This window comes from Triturus cristatus, chromosome 6 (assembly GCF_964204655.1).
Source record: "Triturus cristatus chromosome 6, aTriCri1.1, whole genome shotgun sequence".
NCBI lineage: Eukaryota > Metazoa > Chordata > Amphibia > Caudata > Salamandridae > Triturus > Triturus cristatus.
Window position 1 is genome coordinate 918,207,179 of NC_140589.1, and position 16,794 is coordinate 918,223,972.

The following is a 16,794-nucleotide window of genomic DNA, read 5'->3' on the forward strand; positions in this document are numbered from 1 at the left end:
AGATAAAATCATGTAATACTTCGTTGTTACAATGAAATATAAAAAGAATTCAGGAGGACATTCAATTTTCCATGGCTAACGGCGAACGTTTCAGCGAATAAAGGGCTTGTGCATAGTGGATCCAACAGCTTATATAGTAGGGCTTCAAGGTCTCAGCTAATCTGCTTTCAATTAAGGCTATGTCTTTCTTGTGAGCACCTTACACCTTATAAGCCATGCTTGTCCCAGAAATGTTGCTGGGACAAGCATGTTAACTTTTGTTTTGATGTTTTCATCAATTCGAAGACGATTACTCGTGTGAACAATTCTCTTACCCTACGCTCTTTACAAACAGTGCTACTCCATGGTCTTTCTCACACTTGCAGCACAGTTAATGCCTGAGCCTTCCAGGTGCCGGCTTAGTGCATGAACTATGGGAAATGTGGACAATGTATTGGATATTTAATCATAGTTAAGCACAATGGCATTGATCATGGGTAAAGATCGGTCGGAAAGAGAATACGAATTAATTAGACACAACAAAGAAATGATGTACAATGCTGTTTATGCAAGTATTGCAACTGTGTTATGAAGATAACAAAGATAAAATACAGTGCTCAGTGTCCCCAGTCTGCAGCAGTTATTAGCAGCCTTCTAACACAATAGTAGGGGCTGAAAAATGGTTTGTTTTGAAAGCTTCCAAAACGAACCATTTTTCTATCCCCTACTAATATGTTAGAAGGCTGCTAATATCTACTGTAGACTTACTATAGGGTCGTTTTTGTATATTATGGAACCTTATTGTATGCCACAAATTGTCACTTTTGATGTGCAGATTCTAAGATCACTTGGAGCACCAAGCACTTTCTTTATTACTTCTTTATTAACTTCATAATACAGTTGCAATACTTGCATAAACAGAATTGAACGTAATTTCTTTGTTGTGTCTAATTCCTATTCTCTTTTCCACATATCTTTACTCATGATCAATGCCATTGTGCTTAACTATGTTATGTTTTGTTAATCAGAACGTATAGAGCGCTCGATCACCAACACGTTTCTTGGCGCTGGAATTTTTCCATTTGGGTTCACTAGTCAGAAGGTCTAGCTATAAGCTTGCGTGAAGAGCCAAGTCTTCAGCATCTTCCTAAAGCGAAGGAGGTCTGACTCTAGTCTCAGTAGGGGTGGCAAAGCATTCCAAAACGTGGGTCCTAATATTGAGAAGCGTTACCCTCCTGTTCGTTTGCGTCTAAAGCCCTTAACCACCAATAGATTCATGTGCATGGATCTTAAGGTGCGTTGGGGGTGAACCTATGGAATTTTGAGGATATGTACTTTGGGCCAGTCCCGTGTAGAGCTTTAAACAGGGTACAGCTGGTTTTAAACATGGAGCGCTGCCCCACTGGGAGCCAGTGCATCTTTTTTAGCAGTGGCTTAATGTGACATAGTCTGCCATGTTGGTATATGATTCTGGCTGCATAGTTTTGTATCAGCTGCAGACGATGTATATGGTTGCGCTGGAGGGTTAGGTATATTGAGTTGGCATCATCAATTTTTGATTAGATCAAGGAGATGATCATTTGAATGCAAGCCTCTCTACTGAAAAAGCTTCTGATTTTCCTTAGTTTCCGCAGTTGAGAAAACAGGTGGAGGTGACCGCTCCAATCTGCGTGTTCATGTTAAGATCTTAGTCAATAGGTATGCCTAGGCTTTTTATCGAGTTTTTTGGTGTGGGGGGGGAGCCTAGCTCAGCAGGCCAATGGGCGGGGGACCAGTGCTGAAGTTTATTGATAGGAATGATGATTTCAGTATTTTCTGCTTTAAGTTTTAGTTGGTTTTCGTTCTTCCAGTTCATGATGAAGAGCAGGGAGTTCTTGAGCAACTCCTTTGAATCTGTAGAGTCATTGATGGAGAAAACCAGCTTCATATCGTCAGCAACTCCCATCTGGTGGAGCGTGACAATGAAGGGGCGGATATATATGTTAAAGAGGTGCGGGATAAGGATGAGACCTGTGGTACTCCACATTTCAAGTTTACAATGCCAGATTTGTAGGGAGAGAGCCACACTGACTCTTTCGTAGCCTCAAGAAATGATTGAAACCAATTTAGGGCAGTACCGCTGAGACCTGCTGCAGCAATGCGGTCCACCAGGATGTCATGGTTGACGGTATCGAATGCTGCAGACAGGTCCAGGAGAATCAAGGCTTGAGTGTTGTCCACATCAGCCTTTCCGTCTAGGTCATCCATAACAGATAGAATAATGGACTCAGTAGAGTGGGCTGCACGGAAACGACTTTGATGTGAGTCTAAGAAATTGGTGTTTTCTATAAAGGTGCTGAGAATTTTTGCTACATGCGTCTCCAATACTTTGGCCGAGAATGGGAGGAGGGATATCGGCCTGTAGTTATCCAGCCTCTGAGGGTCGACACCTTGTTTTCTCTAAAGTGGAATAATCACTGCTTCTTTAAAATCTTGTGGGACTGTCCCTAGGGTTAAGGAAAGATTCAGAAGAAAGAGAATGGTCACTGGGAATGCTTTAAAGATAGAATTTTGTATTTCAGGTGACAGGCATTGTTTGGGGACCCTGATTTTATTTTGTTTAGGTATTCCAAGTATTGAACTTGGCCTATATGTGGGAGGGTAGTCATGGTGTCAACTTTGGAATTTTTAGACCAATTTTCCACCTCCTTGTGTTTGGTATCTATGGATTCCTGAATTTTTAAAACAATTTCAAGGAAAAAATTACATAGGTCATTGCATAGTTTCTGTGTGGTGGGGATAGATGTGGTTACACGATCGGGGTTCGATAGCTCCTGTACTGTGTTGAAAATCTCTTTAGTTTTGTAAGTTGAGTTTAACACTTTTTTGGAGAAAATAATTTTTTTGCCTCCACAATAGCATTTTTGTAGTTCCTTAGATTTGTTTTATAATGTTCTCTAGATTCATTTAAGTAGGAATAATGCCATTTCCTTTCTGCCTGACAGGTTTTGAGTTTGGCTGATTTTAGATCATCCGTGAACCATTTGGGTGCTTCATGTCCCCTATTACGTGAAGTTTGAGTTTGAAGGGGGGGATTAATGTTAATAGCCTTCCTTTGTCAATCTGTGATTTCTCTCTCTAGGTTATCTACATTGTCCTTGCTTTCAGGGGGCTTATAGTTTAAGGTGCACCATAACAATTTCAGATTAATGTGACGCCAGTTTCTAGATGGAAACCTTTTGATGGGGCGCTTTTTTGGGCAGAGACATGTCGCATGCCATGCACCTGATTATGTAGTGATCAGACCATAGACAGGGTTGTATTTCTAGGTTTTGAAGGGTGAGATTGATCGATAATGCTTGGTCGAGAGCGTGACCTTTAATGGGTGTGGGTGTTTGTATGTGCTGTGAGACATTCAAACTTTGTAAGGTGCCGGTGAATTCCCTGGCACTCTTTCCCTCTGTTTCCTCATATGCCCAGTAGTTAACATCGCCAATGACCGGTACTTTGAAAAAGTCAGTGGTTAGAGGTGCGATGCAATTTGCAAACGTTTTGGGCAAGTTTGGCATAGCTATGGGAGACCTATACACATACCATGGTGCTGTTTGGAGAGTCTAGCTTGAAAACTAAGCTGTCCAATAGTTCTAACTCCAGTGGAAAAACGGTAGTGATGGATAGTCCTTTTTTTACTGCGACTGCCACCCCCCCTTTTCGCTGTCGTTCTATTAGATGATAGGAGGTAATAATTATCTGGGAGTGCAGCTAGAATGTTCCTGTCATGAACAGCATATCGGGTGAATCAGTGTCAAGTAGGTTGAACAACTCTAACTTATGTTTGATCGCAGACCGGGTATATAAATACATCATATTTAGTTTGTTTACTGGTTGGGTTCTTTTTGGGAGGTTGGGCACAGTAGTTTGGCTTGGGATTTGGCAACAGTCTCTGTTCTCACCAGGATCAGGTGACTGACCAGATTGGGAGAGGCCAAGTTCGTCTAGTATTGGTTGGCAAGGCAGTTTGAAAAGTTGCTTATCCTGCGGGGCTAAAGCTTTGAGCTCTGCTAGTGTGTGGGTGACTTTTTGTGCATAATGGCTGGCCCCTGGTCCTGGACAAGTGCGGACGGGTGCACACGGGCTTGCCTTAGGCGCGCCCTCGGCGTTCAAGTTGCGCGCGTCCGCTGCACGTCCGCGCTGCGGCCATTCTTTTCAGTTACGGAGTTGAACTGACTCCGCCCCCTACCCCGCCTGATTGACTGTTAGGCTAAAACCAATTGACCAATGGGAGTGCGGGCTGTTACTCTGCGGTTAAACAGCAGGAGAGCAGGTAACTAACAACAAATTCATGCAAATTCAAGTACAGTTTAAGTGCAGTTTAGTAATTAAAAGCGGCACACATTAAAACTCTTAACAAAATGTAGAGAACTCAGGCAAGGTTTATACCCGACCAGGCTTTCAGTAAAGTGACTTCAAATCGTTGTTGAAAAACACTCCACACCAATATCCGATACATTGTCCGCTGGAACCACTGTTCCTTGATATATAATAGATACCCTGGTTCCTTGTGAGTAGAGTGGCCCTTGTTTTCCCTGAACATGAACTATGGGAAAGTCATAGCAAACATATGGATAATTATGACTCGGTTGGTCATATCATGCACAAACTTGTTACAAACGGTGTAATTCTGCTTAAAAAACAAGGCAAACGGAATGCAAATTATATTTCAGAGATTTTTTGTTTTGCCCCCCCATCTCTGCACTTAAAATTAGGCATTTTAATGCATGAACAAAGGGATATTTTCAACTAAAATGCTGAGCACACAACCTCTGGTATCCAACCAAGAATAGCCCTTTATCCAATTGCATCCCTTCAAAGCACTCCACAGAGGTGTCTTTTCAAAATATAAAAATGTACATGTGTTGAACATTTCAAACCTAAAACCTTGACACATTCGACATTGAATATCAGGAAGAAAAACACCTTGTGTAACTGTAATAGCTGGTATGACATGAAATGTATTTTTGGGCCAACCCTTTTATGTTTTGAACAGAAGAACACAAAAGGAAGAATATGGATCACACACTGTCCCGCTTCCGCAGCAAAGCACCGCACCACAAACCTCAAACGTCGCAGAACCAATTCTGATTAACCAACATTTTACGCATCTCCTGCAGACCATCGGCTCTGAGAAAGGTATGAGCAATCTGCATTAAATTAAAAGCAGTAATTTAAGCATTTTCCTGTTAATCAATGTGAGATACCCATTCGGAGCTCTGGTGTTGAAAACACTCCACATCGGGAGGGAGAGGGGGCAGACCAGACCAAACCATTTTGTTGTGTGAAAAAGGCTGCTTTATTGAAACTGGTGCACATTACAAAAAACATACCTGGCAACTACACCTCACTATACAACCATTTCAAGACATACTATTATTAGACACTAAAGGTAGTATTGAGTGGTTCAATCATATTAAGACATGGCTGAATAAACTTGGCATGTTTGACCTTTGGCTAACCCTCAGTAAAATTGAAAAAAAGATCGGTAAATCACCTTAAAAATAATTACTGGAATCACGTCATGGATAGCTGGCTCACTAAGAGTTCTGCAGGGGAATGGACATGTAAGTTCCTCAATATCAAAGATAAAATGCTACAAGAGGAATTTTTTAATTGAATAGAGCCGGCCCGTGCTAAAATATTATACCTAAAATTTAGGTATGATATTCTACCAATTAATAGTTTTGTCACCAACTGGATCGGGGTTGATATTTCGCCCTATTGCCCTGTATGTGATTCTGCACTCGAGTCAGAAATACATTTATTGTTAATCTGTCCCATGTACCAAAAGACAAGAAGAACATGGCTGATCCCAATTTTCTGGATTCTGCAAGCAACCCGCATAAAATGAAATTACTAGAATGCAGAAAAGTGATACCTCTGAATACTTGGTCTTCACTTTATCTAGATCCCTGTATGGACTATAAGAAGCAGGATTGTAAAAGTCATGAATAAAACCAATTAGGCTAGGCCGAAAGAACTATAGCAAAGGGAAGACGAAGATAATATGTAGAAGGCATTTTGCATGTTTTATATTTGATGGAATCTATATCATGTAAATGTTATTGTCATTACCTTGACTAAATGCGCTAGAGGTGTAACACACACTGCCTATAGCTGTATGGCATGTATAGGTCAAACTGTCATTGCAACATGTTATAATGAATTTTTTATACTTGTAAATATTTCAATTTTAGTATAAATGTTATCTTTGATTCTAAATGGTACTAGTATTATGTATTTTACTGAATTTTAATATACATATGGTTGTCATTGGAGTGAAATGATATAGTCCCGGTCGATCTTAAAACATAGAGGCTTGGTGATGCCCTACATGATCTACGTCCAGGACCAAGTTGCTAGTCACCACATGTATTTCAGCAACTTAACTCAGACCTTTAAGACAGACAGTTTCGTTTTCCTCAATCAATTGTTCTCTTAAAATGTTTTTCTCTTTTATGAATTGTATATGATGTGCTTTTATGGTTTTTACACAAAATCGAATAAAGAAATTTACTACTACAACCAAATAGCTGAACCCTGACCCAGCCCCTTACCCTACGATCCCTTCAACATGCCCCCACCCTGCCATAACCATATACACAACATTGCAATGTATTGAAATCAAATTATATATATCATTAACCAACATCCTATGCCTGCCTCTCTATAAAAGTAAATCGCCATACCTTTCAAACTGAAATAAAAATTACCTGCCTGCCCTTTCCCTGTCCCTGAACCCAACTTCAATGGTAACCAAAACTTCTGCCAACCCCGGCCAACTTTGAATACCCCTGCACGGCACCTATTCCAAGCGACAATACAACGACTACCCCTTGTTCACCTGTTCCAACAAAGATGCCACCTTCCCGAGACAACAACACCAAAGGAAAAAAGAAAAAATTCAAAACCAGCCAATTGGGGATGGGGGAGGGAAAAAAAAATTCCTACTGCTACTGCACTCCCAGCCACCAAGCCACGGCTTACGCTGCCTTGTAAATAAGGCGCCCTTTCACGCTACACTTAGCATAAAAGGGGTGGGCAATGGGTGTTGCGGTGGGCGTTCTACCGCAACACCCATTGATTTTGACGCTGCCCCCTATTTACAAGGGCAGCGTAAATAGGAGGCAGTGTCAAAATTAAGACCAGGGAAAATCTGGTCTTAACTCGTGAAACAAGGAGAAATCTTTGATTTCTCCTTGTTTTTGCTGCTTCCATGTGTGCTACGTTGTGCAGCACACAAAGAAACAGCTAAATGCCATTGATTGTTTATGTGCAGGAAGGTGTCCCTTCCTGCACATAAACAATCTTCCACTCAACGCAGACACCCTTGTACTATGGTGCAAGGGTGCCTGCGTTGGTGCTAGGCTGCTAAATTTAGCACCTGCGCAGGGGGAAAATCAGGGCTGTACCATATTGTTGTAAATATGGTGCAGCCCTGTGTTTCAGAAGTGGTGGAGTGTAGGGTTAAGCCAGGAAGGCTAACGCCGCACTCCATCACTTCTTAGTAAATATGTCCCTTCGATTCTTCCGGGAATGTATGTTTTTTAACTTAGCATTTCATAAGAAACACACAACGGTTCTGTTAAAAGTTATCTTCACAAGTAATACTTTTTTGAGTTGGAGAGGTTAAATATTAGCACACGTGTGAAAACCAGCAAGTTGAAATTGTGTGACACATTTAGAAATACCCAAACTGTTCTTTATATGGTATTTGAGAGAAAAATCAAAAACTATGCTGTATTCGAATGAACAGTCACCCAAGGGGAATCTATCTCGTCATCCCGCAGTCTTTGTCCCCGCAGGGAATCACAACGTGGTCGTTACAATGACCGCGTTGTGATTCCGCATACCATTACTCCGCAAGTTGGAACAACGACTTCCAGAGGGGGGCGCTGGATGTTGGAATAATATAATTTACTATTCCAACTCCAGTCTGTGCGGACACTAGGGAAGGTGTTGGATTTTAAATCCAACATCTGCCCCCCCCCCCCCCCGCAAGTCGTTGTTCCGACTTACAGAGTAATGGTATGCAGAATAACAACACGGTCGTTGTAACGACCGCGTTGTGATTCCCTGCGGGGACAAAGTTTCGCGGTAAACGTTTACCACCCAAGGGTACCCTGAACAGGGAGCGGTTTCTCCACTGGGATTCCTAGCCCTCCTCATAGCTCTCACAGTCAGTCATCTAGGGGCATATTTACCAAAAAGTCAGCAGCACAGCGCTGCAAAGCAAGTCACCTAGCTGCGCTAAGTGACAGGGAAAGGACAGGATTGCGCCGTATTTAATGTAATACAGGCCATTTCTGTCTTTTCCCAGTGATGTCGCACGATGTGCTGCCTAGCGCCTGCGTTGAAAGCAGGATTGTTGTGTGCAGGAAGGAATACCTTGCTGCACAAAAACAATCTCCAAAGGTATTTTCCTCTTTCTATGTGTACTGCAAAGCACACACAGAAAGAGGAATAGCTCAATTAAGAGGGATTTCTATATGCAGTAATAATAGATTTCTGTTTTTGATCCTTTCGTGATTGACTTGAAATGGCCCAAAACAATGATGATTGTTTTCAGGTTGATTGAAGGGAGCCGTACAGAGAAGATATTGAAGAGACTGTTTAGCTAACTAATTTAAAAAGACAAATTGCTATATCATTAGAGGTGGTGCACAGGGGGATAGATATGTTTCCCAATGTGATACAACACATTACATTATATATAAATTGAATATCGCACATCATTATGTAGAATGGTAAACATGATAAATAGACTTGAAGATGTAAAATAATGTACCAAATATATTGCAAATATAGTTATTTTTGTCATGGCTCTTTTTAAGAGGATTTCTGACTAATGATTTTTACAAAAGTCCTTTGGAGAGAACTGTGGTGTTCATGTGAAAATTCAGATTACACTTAAACTTGGCTCAGTTCGCCTGTAATAAAAGATTGGCACTCTATGCAAAACGTTTGTAGGTGTAAAAATACAAGTGTTGTAGTGGGCGCAGGGCTGAATATGGCCAAAACATGTCAACCTGACCATTATGTGTTGTGGACCAGTGGCCTATCCACAAAAATACCGACCTGTTTTTAACCTTATCCCTTTTCAAGCTCTTTTCACAAATACAATTCTCCTTCCTGGATAGAAGCTCATTTTAATGATACACCGCTGTCAATACCCAGACACTCTCCCTCCTGGTGGAGATTGTTTAATCACTTGGAGAACGGGACACTCAAGTGATAGACCCAATGACGACACTATACATGGAACCACACTAGCGGAGATAATATACGCCACCAACTGTGCATGTTTGGTTGAGGATCTCCAAAATACTTTTTCTTGCGACTCTGGTATACAGGCTGTTTTGGTTCATTTGGCCCACTTTTTGATTATTGTTTGTTTGTCATCTTGGTAGACCTGTGTAAAGACAGAGAAAATTGTTTGAATTCAATTTTAGATAATAAGGCACATAAACCGATTTCTAAGTGAAATTGATGCAACAGCCAGCACCTGACAAATCACATCCAATTTTCTCTTTAGAATTACTTTATAATAGGTTACAAACGTATATTCATCAAATAGGACATAATGTGCTTCTAGACGTTTGATTTACAAGGTTAAGGAAAGTCCTACAGATGCATAGTTCATAAGGTAGAGCAAACAGAAATGACCAATGAAATGTAGTTGCCATGGTAATTAATGTAAAGAAAGAGTAGCTATATAGATACCTGATGTTTGACAGGAAAGACACTTGGACAAATATCCAGGGAGCTGAAGAAACCATGAAGTACTTGGTCATAGGTGACTTACCAATCAATCACCTCCTACCCTTTGGGAAAATTATTTGAAGCTTGACAGCTCCATGAAGATCCAATTTTGGACATTTGCATCAACTAATTGGAATTTTGACCATTTCATAATGGACAATGATTGAATTAATTTTATCCTGGATGACTGAGTATCAAATTTAACCTGAGTTTTGAGATTTCAACAAAACATTGTAGCTACATTCAGTCAGTGTAGTTCGAAAAGGGATTGCAATGATTTCAAGAAATGTATCTAACACCAGACCCTAGATCCTAATGCATGATCTAATTTAAGTTACTTTAAAAAAAACTCCAAGCTGCAACTCAGATGACAGTTGTTCCATGAGAGTAATAGGTCAAATCAGTTCTTCCATTATCATAGGCAGGCGAGGGCAGTGATGCACTTGACTTAGGCTTGTAACTATACTCCCTTGTATGTGGGATCATGTAGCTCAGTACTGCATCATTTAGTTGACAAAGTGTCACATACTAATTTTGATTTGGTGCCCCTCAGGGTTGACTTTATAGCTTGATTTTAGACAGGTGAGGCCCACCTATGCAGGTCCTGCAATTGAGGCAGAGAGCACCACAGCCTAAAGCCTGATTAGAAAGTCTAAGGTTACATTAGAGGCTACAAATGCTGGGTTCAGATAAAAAATCATAGGGCACACTTTAACCAGATGGAATTTTATAGAAAGGCCCATTTGAGTTTGCAAAGCTTTCTGTTTGAATGTTTGGGATTCTGCCTTTCAAAAATGAAAGTCTTGTTCAATTAGATTTAGTCATAAGAGAATAGGTTATTCTTGTTCAGTGAATGGAGATTGTGGAGGGTATTGGTTTGCCAACTTGAAAGAAGGAAAGTCCTTGTAAGATTATTTGAAAGATTATTTTCAGATCATAAAGCCCTCACCTTTTTTGAATATTAGTCCACCATTGAGATTTACTCTACAACCACAAAATATGCTAAAATGTATCACTAACGACACCAAACCCTCTTCTAGGACATACAGATTTCCACATGATACACTAATTATTGATATCACACAACGAATAAGGCAACACTGTTCACATAGGTGTTCCAAAATTCACCCTGGAATTTCTCATAACAATAATATACTCAGCTGTCACACTTACATTGCCCCTATCACACCTATATTAAGATCATATTTGGTGTCCCCAGGAATCCAGTAACAAATGCTTGTGGCTTGTATTGCATTCACTACTCTGCATCTTTAACATTCCTCCTGCCTTCTTCATTAAACATTTCAGGGGGGTCATAAATATCTAAGGATTAAAACCATTCAAATACTAGAAAGGGGAAAACATTGAATCTGAGATTGCAGTTGCCTCTGGTGCTGTCCCATTTGACTGAAACTTTATAGCTTAAGAACTCAATTATTTAGAAGGCCAGCTTCAAAGCAATAACAAACTAAAACACATTTATTCATACTCTATTTTGAACTTTAACCACTTGTACTTCACTTTCTTCGAATCACCCTCCCTCATTCACCCATTTGTCTTGCTTCTTCTTAACCTCATTGCTGTCTGCAGTGCTTGTCTGTTTCTTTCTACACCTTTCCTAGAACTATATCCCCAACTTAGGATCCTCCTTGTTCCTTTTGTCTTTAACTTATTTAAATTTCACTGAAATCTCAGGATGTTCTGAGCCACCATTACTTCTTTTTTCAAGGTTCCACCTTATCACTTTTTATTGTTTAATGTTCTTTGCATTGAGATGCCTACCTCCCAATGGATGTACTCTATGAAGCACAGTGACATCTGTATCAATGTAGAGGTTGTCCGTATTGCAAGAGGTTTCTTTTTATCCTTATTAGTCAATAAAGTCTGATGTTTCTGACCAGTATACAGAAACTCTACAAGCACTGGTCAGGGTTCAGTTTAAAATGGGAAAAGAACGGGAAGGAAGGTAGGGGATATCTGTTAGTGATAAGAATCTTCTCATATTGGCCCTGCTAACAGTCCTGAGTAATAGTGGGTTTTTTTGTATGTGCGGTAGAAATAATGGTAATTGAGGAAATAAGGTTTACTGGAAGGCAGATACTAATAATGCAACTGTGAAAGTAAATCAATCTGAATAACAAATTTGGTTAAAGATTGTAGGAGCTGACCTTGCAGGAGTAGTATAACTGATCTCTTATTTATTATGAAGTTAAGGAAGAAGCTTATTTTGGATTCACATTGAAAAATAGGTCATGCACTTCATAGGGTGAAGTTAGGCCAAGATGAATTATGATTGGCATTGAACTGAACAAATCTTCTGCAACCAGTGTTGACACCAAGAACATTTACGGTGGGTTACTCATCAACATAAGCTGCTTTGCCCTAGCACCGTCATTCTTTCACCAGTAGCTATGTAAGTAGCTATGACTCCCCCACTTCTGACGTGGCAAAATTCATCTCACGCCACCCTTCATGGGCCTTGGGAAATCTTAGGAATTCTACACATATCTGAGGCACATGCTCAATAGGCCCAGATAAACATCAGCCTTATTTCTGGCCTGGGAAGACAAGACAGTCAGAGGGACCTGTCACAATGGTAGACATGAGGAATCCATGAAATGACCCTCTCCTATGATGTGTGAAAACCAAAGTTTTGGTTTCTCTCCAAATTTCCTGAATGATCTATGGGATTCTCTCAGGTTTAGTGTGTGTTAGTAGGCCCAGTGGGATTTAATAGACTCCTTCATGTTTTGGGAGTGGTAGGCACCATTGAGAGAGAGAAAAAGGAGGATTACCATTGTTGTTGTGAGGCTTGGAGTGCACTTCTGCTAGGCAATCATGAAAGGCCACGTCAGAGACCCAGTCATCAATATGGCAGCACATCATCCACCTGCTGAATATCTGTCACTGTACCGCCAGAGCCAGACTCCTCTGAAAATCAGATTATTCACGTTAGAGTTCTGTGAAAAGAAGTGGTGTATCTTAGGCAAAGACTGTGCCTCTGCTAAATTCTAAATCAGAGCCTATGTGTAGAAAACTATTTGTGGTCATGTTGTTGAGAACATTCTTGATTTGTTTATGTTTTGATGAAACACTTAAAAAAACATTATATTCTGTAGTTTGCAGTGACTATTCTTTGATTCCATAGGTACCGGCAAATCGGAGACTGTAGACCTTGGATGGAAAACAGCGAAAGCCAGAATAGCAACACTTGGTTAGTTGGCTGCACTTTCTTCCTGCAGTCAATCAATGGTGCCAAAATGTGTGCAATATAATCATAATCTTATGTCAGTGAGTGATAACACTTTATATAGCTATAAACCAAAATGGGATCTCCATGTTCAGCCTGGTTTGGCATGGACTTATGTAAGACTTATTGAGATCGGAGTGACGAATAGATTATTCAGATAAGGCATTTGTTTTCTGCCCCTTGCTGCAATCCCTCATACCAGAAGGCAGCATGCTCATGCACCCTCAATCAAACTCTAACAAATATGTGCATGAATCATGTAATTCAATGTAATATCGAGTACCTGCACTGTCTGGGCATAGGCAGTGCTACATGTCCAGCAGCAAGAAAGAAAATTGATCTGCTGCCTGTGATTTGTTGGTTTAGATGCGCTATGTGTTTGTGTTTTCAATCTTGCTTGTTAGCATAGGGTTTTTAGTCTCATTTTTGTGTGGTTTGTGGACCACCGGCTTGGTGGTGCCCTTTCTAGGTCAAGCATTCGAGACCTGTTGTAATTTCTCAAGTTGGCTTAAAGCCATCCCCCTGCTTTTGATTTGCTTGTTTCAGTGTCCTTTAAAAATCCTTGCTTGATAGTGGTCTGTCCTGCCTCTTTGTCCCTCCTTTTTCTCTTTGGTTCCTCCTAGGCAGCAGGGACTAACTAGTGTCTCATTCCGCTATTGGTCTTTATGTGTTCTGAGGTGGACACTTTTATTTCTTGATTTTCTGGTCTGTTACTGTCTGCCTGTGTTCAGTTTTGGCGCCATGGCTGCTTACATGTAAATATTTCATTCTTCCCTCCCATGTCCTTTTAGCGAACCTGTTGTGTTGGTGCTGCCTCATGCCTGTGCCTCCCCCTTTGTTTATTGTATTTATTTTGCTTTTTTTAACTTTTCGAAGTCCACTGCAATTAGGCGTCTTTTGGTAGGATATATTTTATTTGGGGCTTTCTTTTTAAGGTGTTTGGGCTTGTTTGCAAACACACCGAGCTGCATTCATGGTTGCAGCCCAACCAGTCTATGAGCATTGCTGAATTGGAGCAGCTAGGTGTCTAGTGTCTTCTACTGTGAGGGCCCCGGTAGGCAGCGCTCTCCCAACACTGCTTTTTTTGGGAGGCAATTTTATATAGTGCAAACTTGCTTGATCCTTCCGTCGCTAGGCTACAAAAAATACGGAGGCTAGGGGGAGGCAATAGTTGCTATTATTCTGGCATTTAAGGACACTAACTGGAAGCCCTGCCCTTCTAACATGGTGCTGACTGCAGCTAGAGTGTATCGCCACTCTTCTACGACAGGCGGGAGGAGGTGGTTGGTAACTTGTGCATTTTAAATTTTACTCCCGCCTCCAGTCTACCTGTGTTATTGAGAGCACGTATGGGCGGAGCGCCCGTTCTCTGCCACTCTTTGCATCTCGTGCCAGGAGCAGGGAGTCAGTGTCATGCGCTGCAGGTGGTGAACTGAGCACTCCAAGTCCTCTTTGGCTGCAGCATGGCTTGGCTTAGTTCTCTGCCACTGCGGGCAGCGCTGGTGCTGGCAGCCCTGATGGTGTTCATTCAGGTGCTGCGAACGCTGCTCTGCTTAAAGACCAGAAGGATATCACAGAGCTGGCCCAGCAGCATGCAGGTGAGACCCCGGGACACTGCATGAAAAAAAGAAATGCTATCCGCTTGCTCTCTGTTCATTCACTTTTCAGGTACAGGAGATTAAGGGATTTGCCCTGGAATGCGTGTCTCTCCATTCATATTCCTCCCTCTTTCCTCCTCAACATGCCTTGTTCAGTATTTCTCCCCTCCCATACCCTGCCCTCCCCTCTGGTTTCTTTCTCTTCGCTCCTCTGAACCTCAGCACATTTGGCGAAATGTAACCCTTTCCCTCAAAGACCCTTGATGATAATATCTGGGTTGCTCAAGATGTTTACTTAAAAGCAAAAATGTGGCTCCGTCACTAAAGCTGAAAACACACAAAAAACTCAGGTCAACCATGAGCAGCAGACATTGGCCGTTCCAGAGCAGGGTTGAGAGTATTGTGCCCTTCCCCCGATTTCCATGGTACAAGATTTAATCCCCTAACTCCATTATGTCAGGGCACCATGTTTCCAGGCCAGCCCATTCTCTTCAAATCATCGTCATTAGGCGAGTCAGCCCAATTGGTTTAGTTGAAGCAACCGTGACTACAATTCTCATAATGCACCTTCACCAGCACATGAAATGAATGCCTAATTCTAGAAACCTAGTATCCTGATTACAACAATGTAGGCAGGCTCCCTAGTGCCCATCCAGTCACTCTATAGGCGATTCATTTGTACAAAAGAGTCCTTGTTACCAGTCCTGGGGATATTACTGTAAAAGGAAAATTGGAATGCCTGAAGTGGAACCAAGGGAGTGGCTTCCTGAAGACACAATCCTTCCTTTAGCCACAAATGCATTGCTAGAACAGGAAGTATGAAAGATCAGCGTCTCTTCACTATGGACAGTCCACACCTGCAGCGAAAAAATATATGCAGAAAATGCAGATTTGTTTGTTCCCTACAGATTTCGGACATTTAGCAAATTTTCCAAAGATTTTTTGAAATGATCAGAAAGTGTATGGAAATACCAGAAAATAAGGGGGAAGGAAGGACCTTTGTCTCGCTGCCGAAGAGTCCACATGTCACCACTGGAAGAGCTGTCATCATCAAACCTTAAAGAGCGTGGATATTAATGCCTGTTATGGAAAAACAAACGTTGTTCCTTATGTTTGCTAGTCGCTCTGATTGCAAGGCATATTATTTTTGGCTCACCTTTCCTGGGAGAATGCTTAGAGAAATGAATTTGAAGAATGCTCGTGACTTTGACGACTGTGTGGTGCCAGTTGTATCGATTTTTTAAGCGAGCACATTATGCCCAAGTGATTGCTAAGCGAGAAAATAAGGTGATAACAATTATATTGATTATAATGAAGCTGGTGTGTGATAATGATTGTATAGATAATGGTGTTTTATGATGTACAGGGCCGAGGCGCAGCGAGCTGTTGCAGGAAACTAGTAAATAAGAGCTTATGCGAAACACAAGGACCTAGTCAGAGATTAATTCCGGTGTCCGAAGGATACATGTGTCAGGATGAGGAGGAAGATTGTAATGCCACTATATTTGATGCCTAATAAGACCATGGTGTTTGGGACAGTTAATACCCAACCTAACATAGCAGGCGTAGCGTACACCCCGAGGGTCTCTCTTGGCGCTATTGACAAATAACAAAAATGTATTGTTATCCAACTCAGTCATGCTCAATTAATTGACCTCAGAAGGATGAATGACTGAGTGGGCCTGCCACCACTTGAAATTGTGACTTTTTGTTTTTTGTTTTTTGGTCCTATCTTCATTAGTTTTCCAGTAAAACACACGTGGTACGTCATAGGGGTGTTAGAAGTACAGTCATGTATTAGACATTACCTAGTACTGACAGTGTTTGGTAAGGGGCAGTCGGTTCAGTATAATATGTTTAGAACATTAACAACCATCATATCACATCAGGGAGTTCCATATGTTGTCTGCACCAGTCAGCTGGTCACTAACCCACATAATAATATCAGTAGTCATACCTCCACATTATTTTTCCATTGTCGAGCAGCAGGCAGTGTGCAGATCCACACCCCCTCTCACCTCGCAGCACAACTCACAGTTACATTCAGAGAGTAATGTAGACCGTCCCCTCTCCATCCCCCTGAGCAGAGAGTCTCAGGAGGACCATTACGAAGGATACCAGACACACCTTGCGTACCAGACACCAGTAGGATCAGTAGCGGGATGTTTTCCA

General features: G+C 41.4%; 1 protein-coding gene across 1 annotated transcript in view; it reads left to right on the forward strand.

The window, feature by feature from the left end:
* Nucleotides 1–16,794, forward strand: part of ARHGEF33 (Rho guanine nucleotide exchange factor 33) — a 705,710-nt gene that overhangs the window by 183,539 nt on the left and 505,377 nt on the right. Inside the window, exon 6 of the mRNA XM_085609742.1 lies at nt 5,006–5,148. Within this exon, the coding sequence (XP_085465868.1) occupies nt 5,006–5,148 (143 nt within the window). The remainder of the gene's footprint in view (nt 1–5,005; nt 5,149–16,794) is intronic.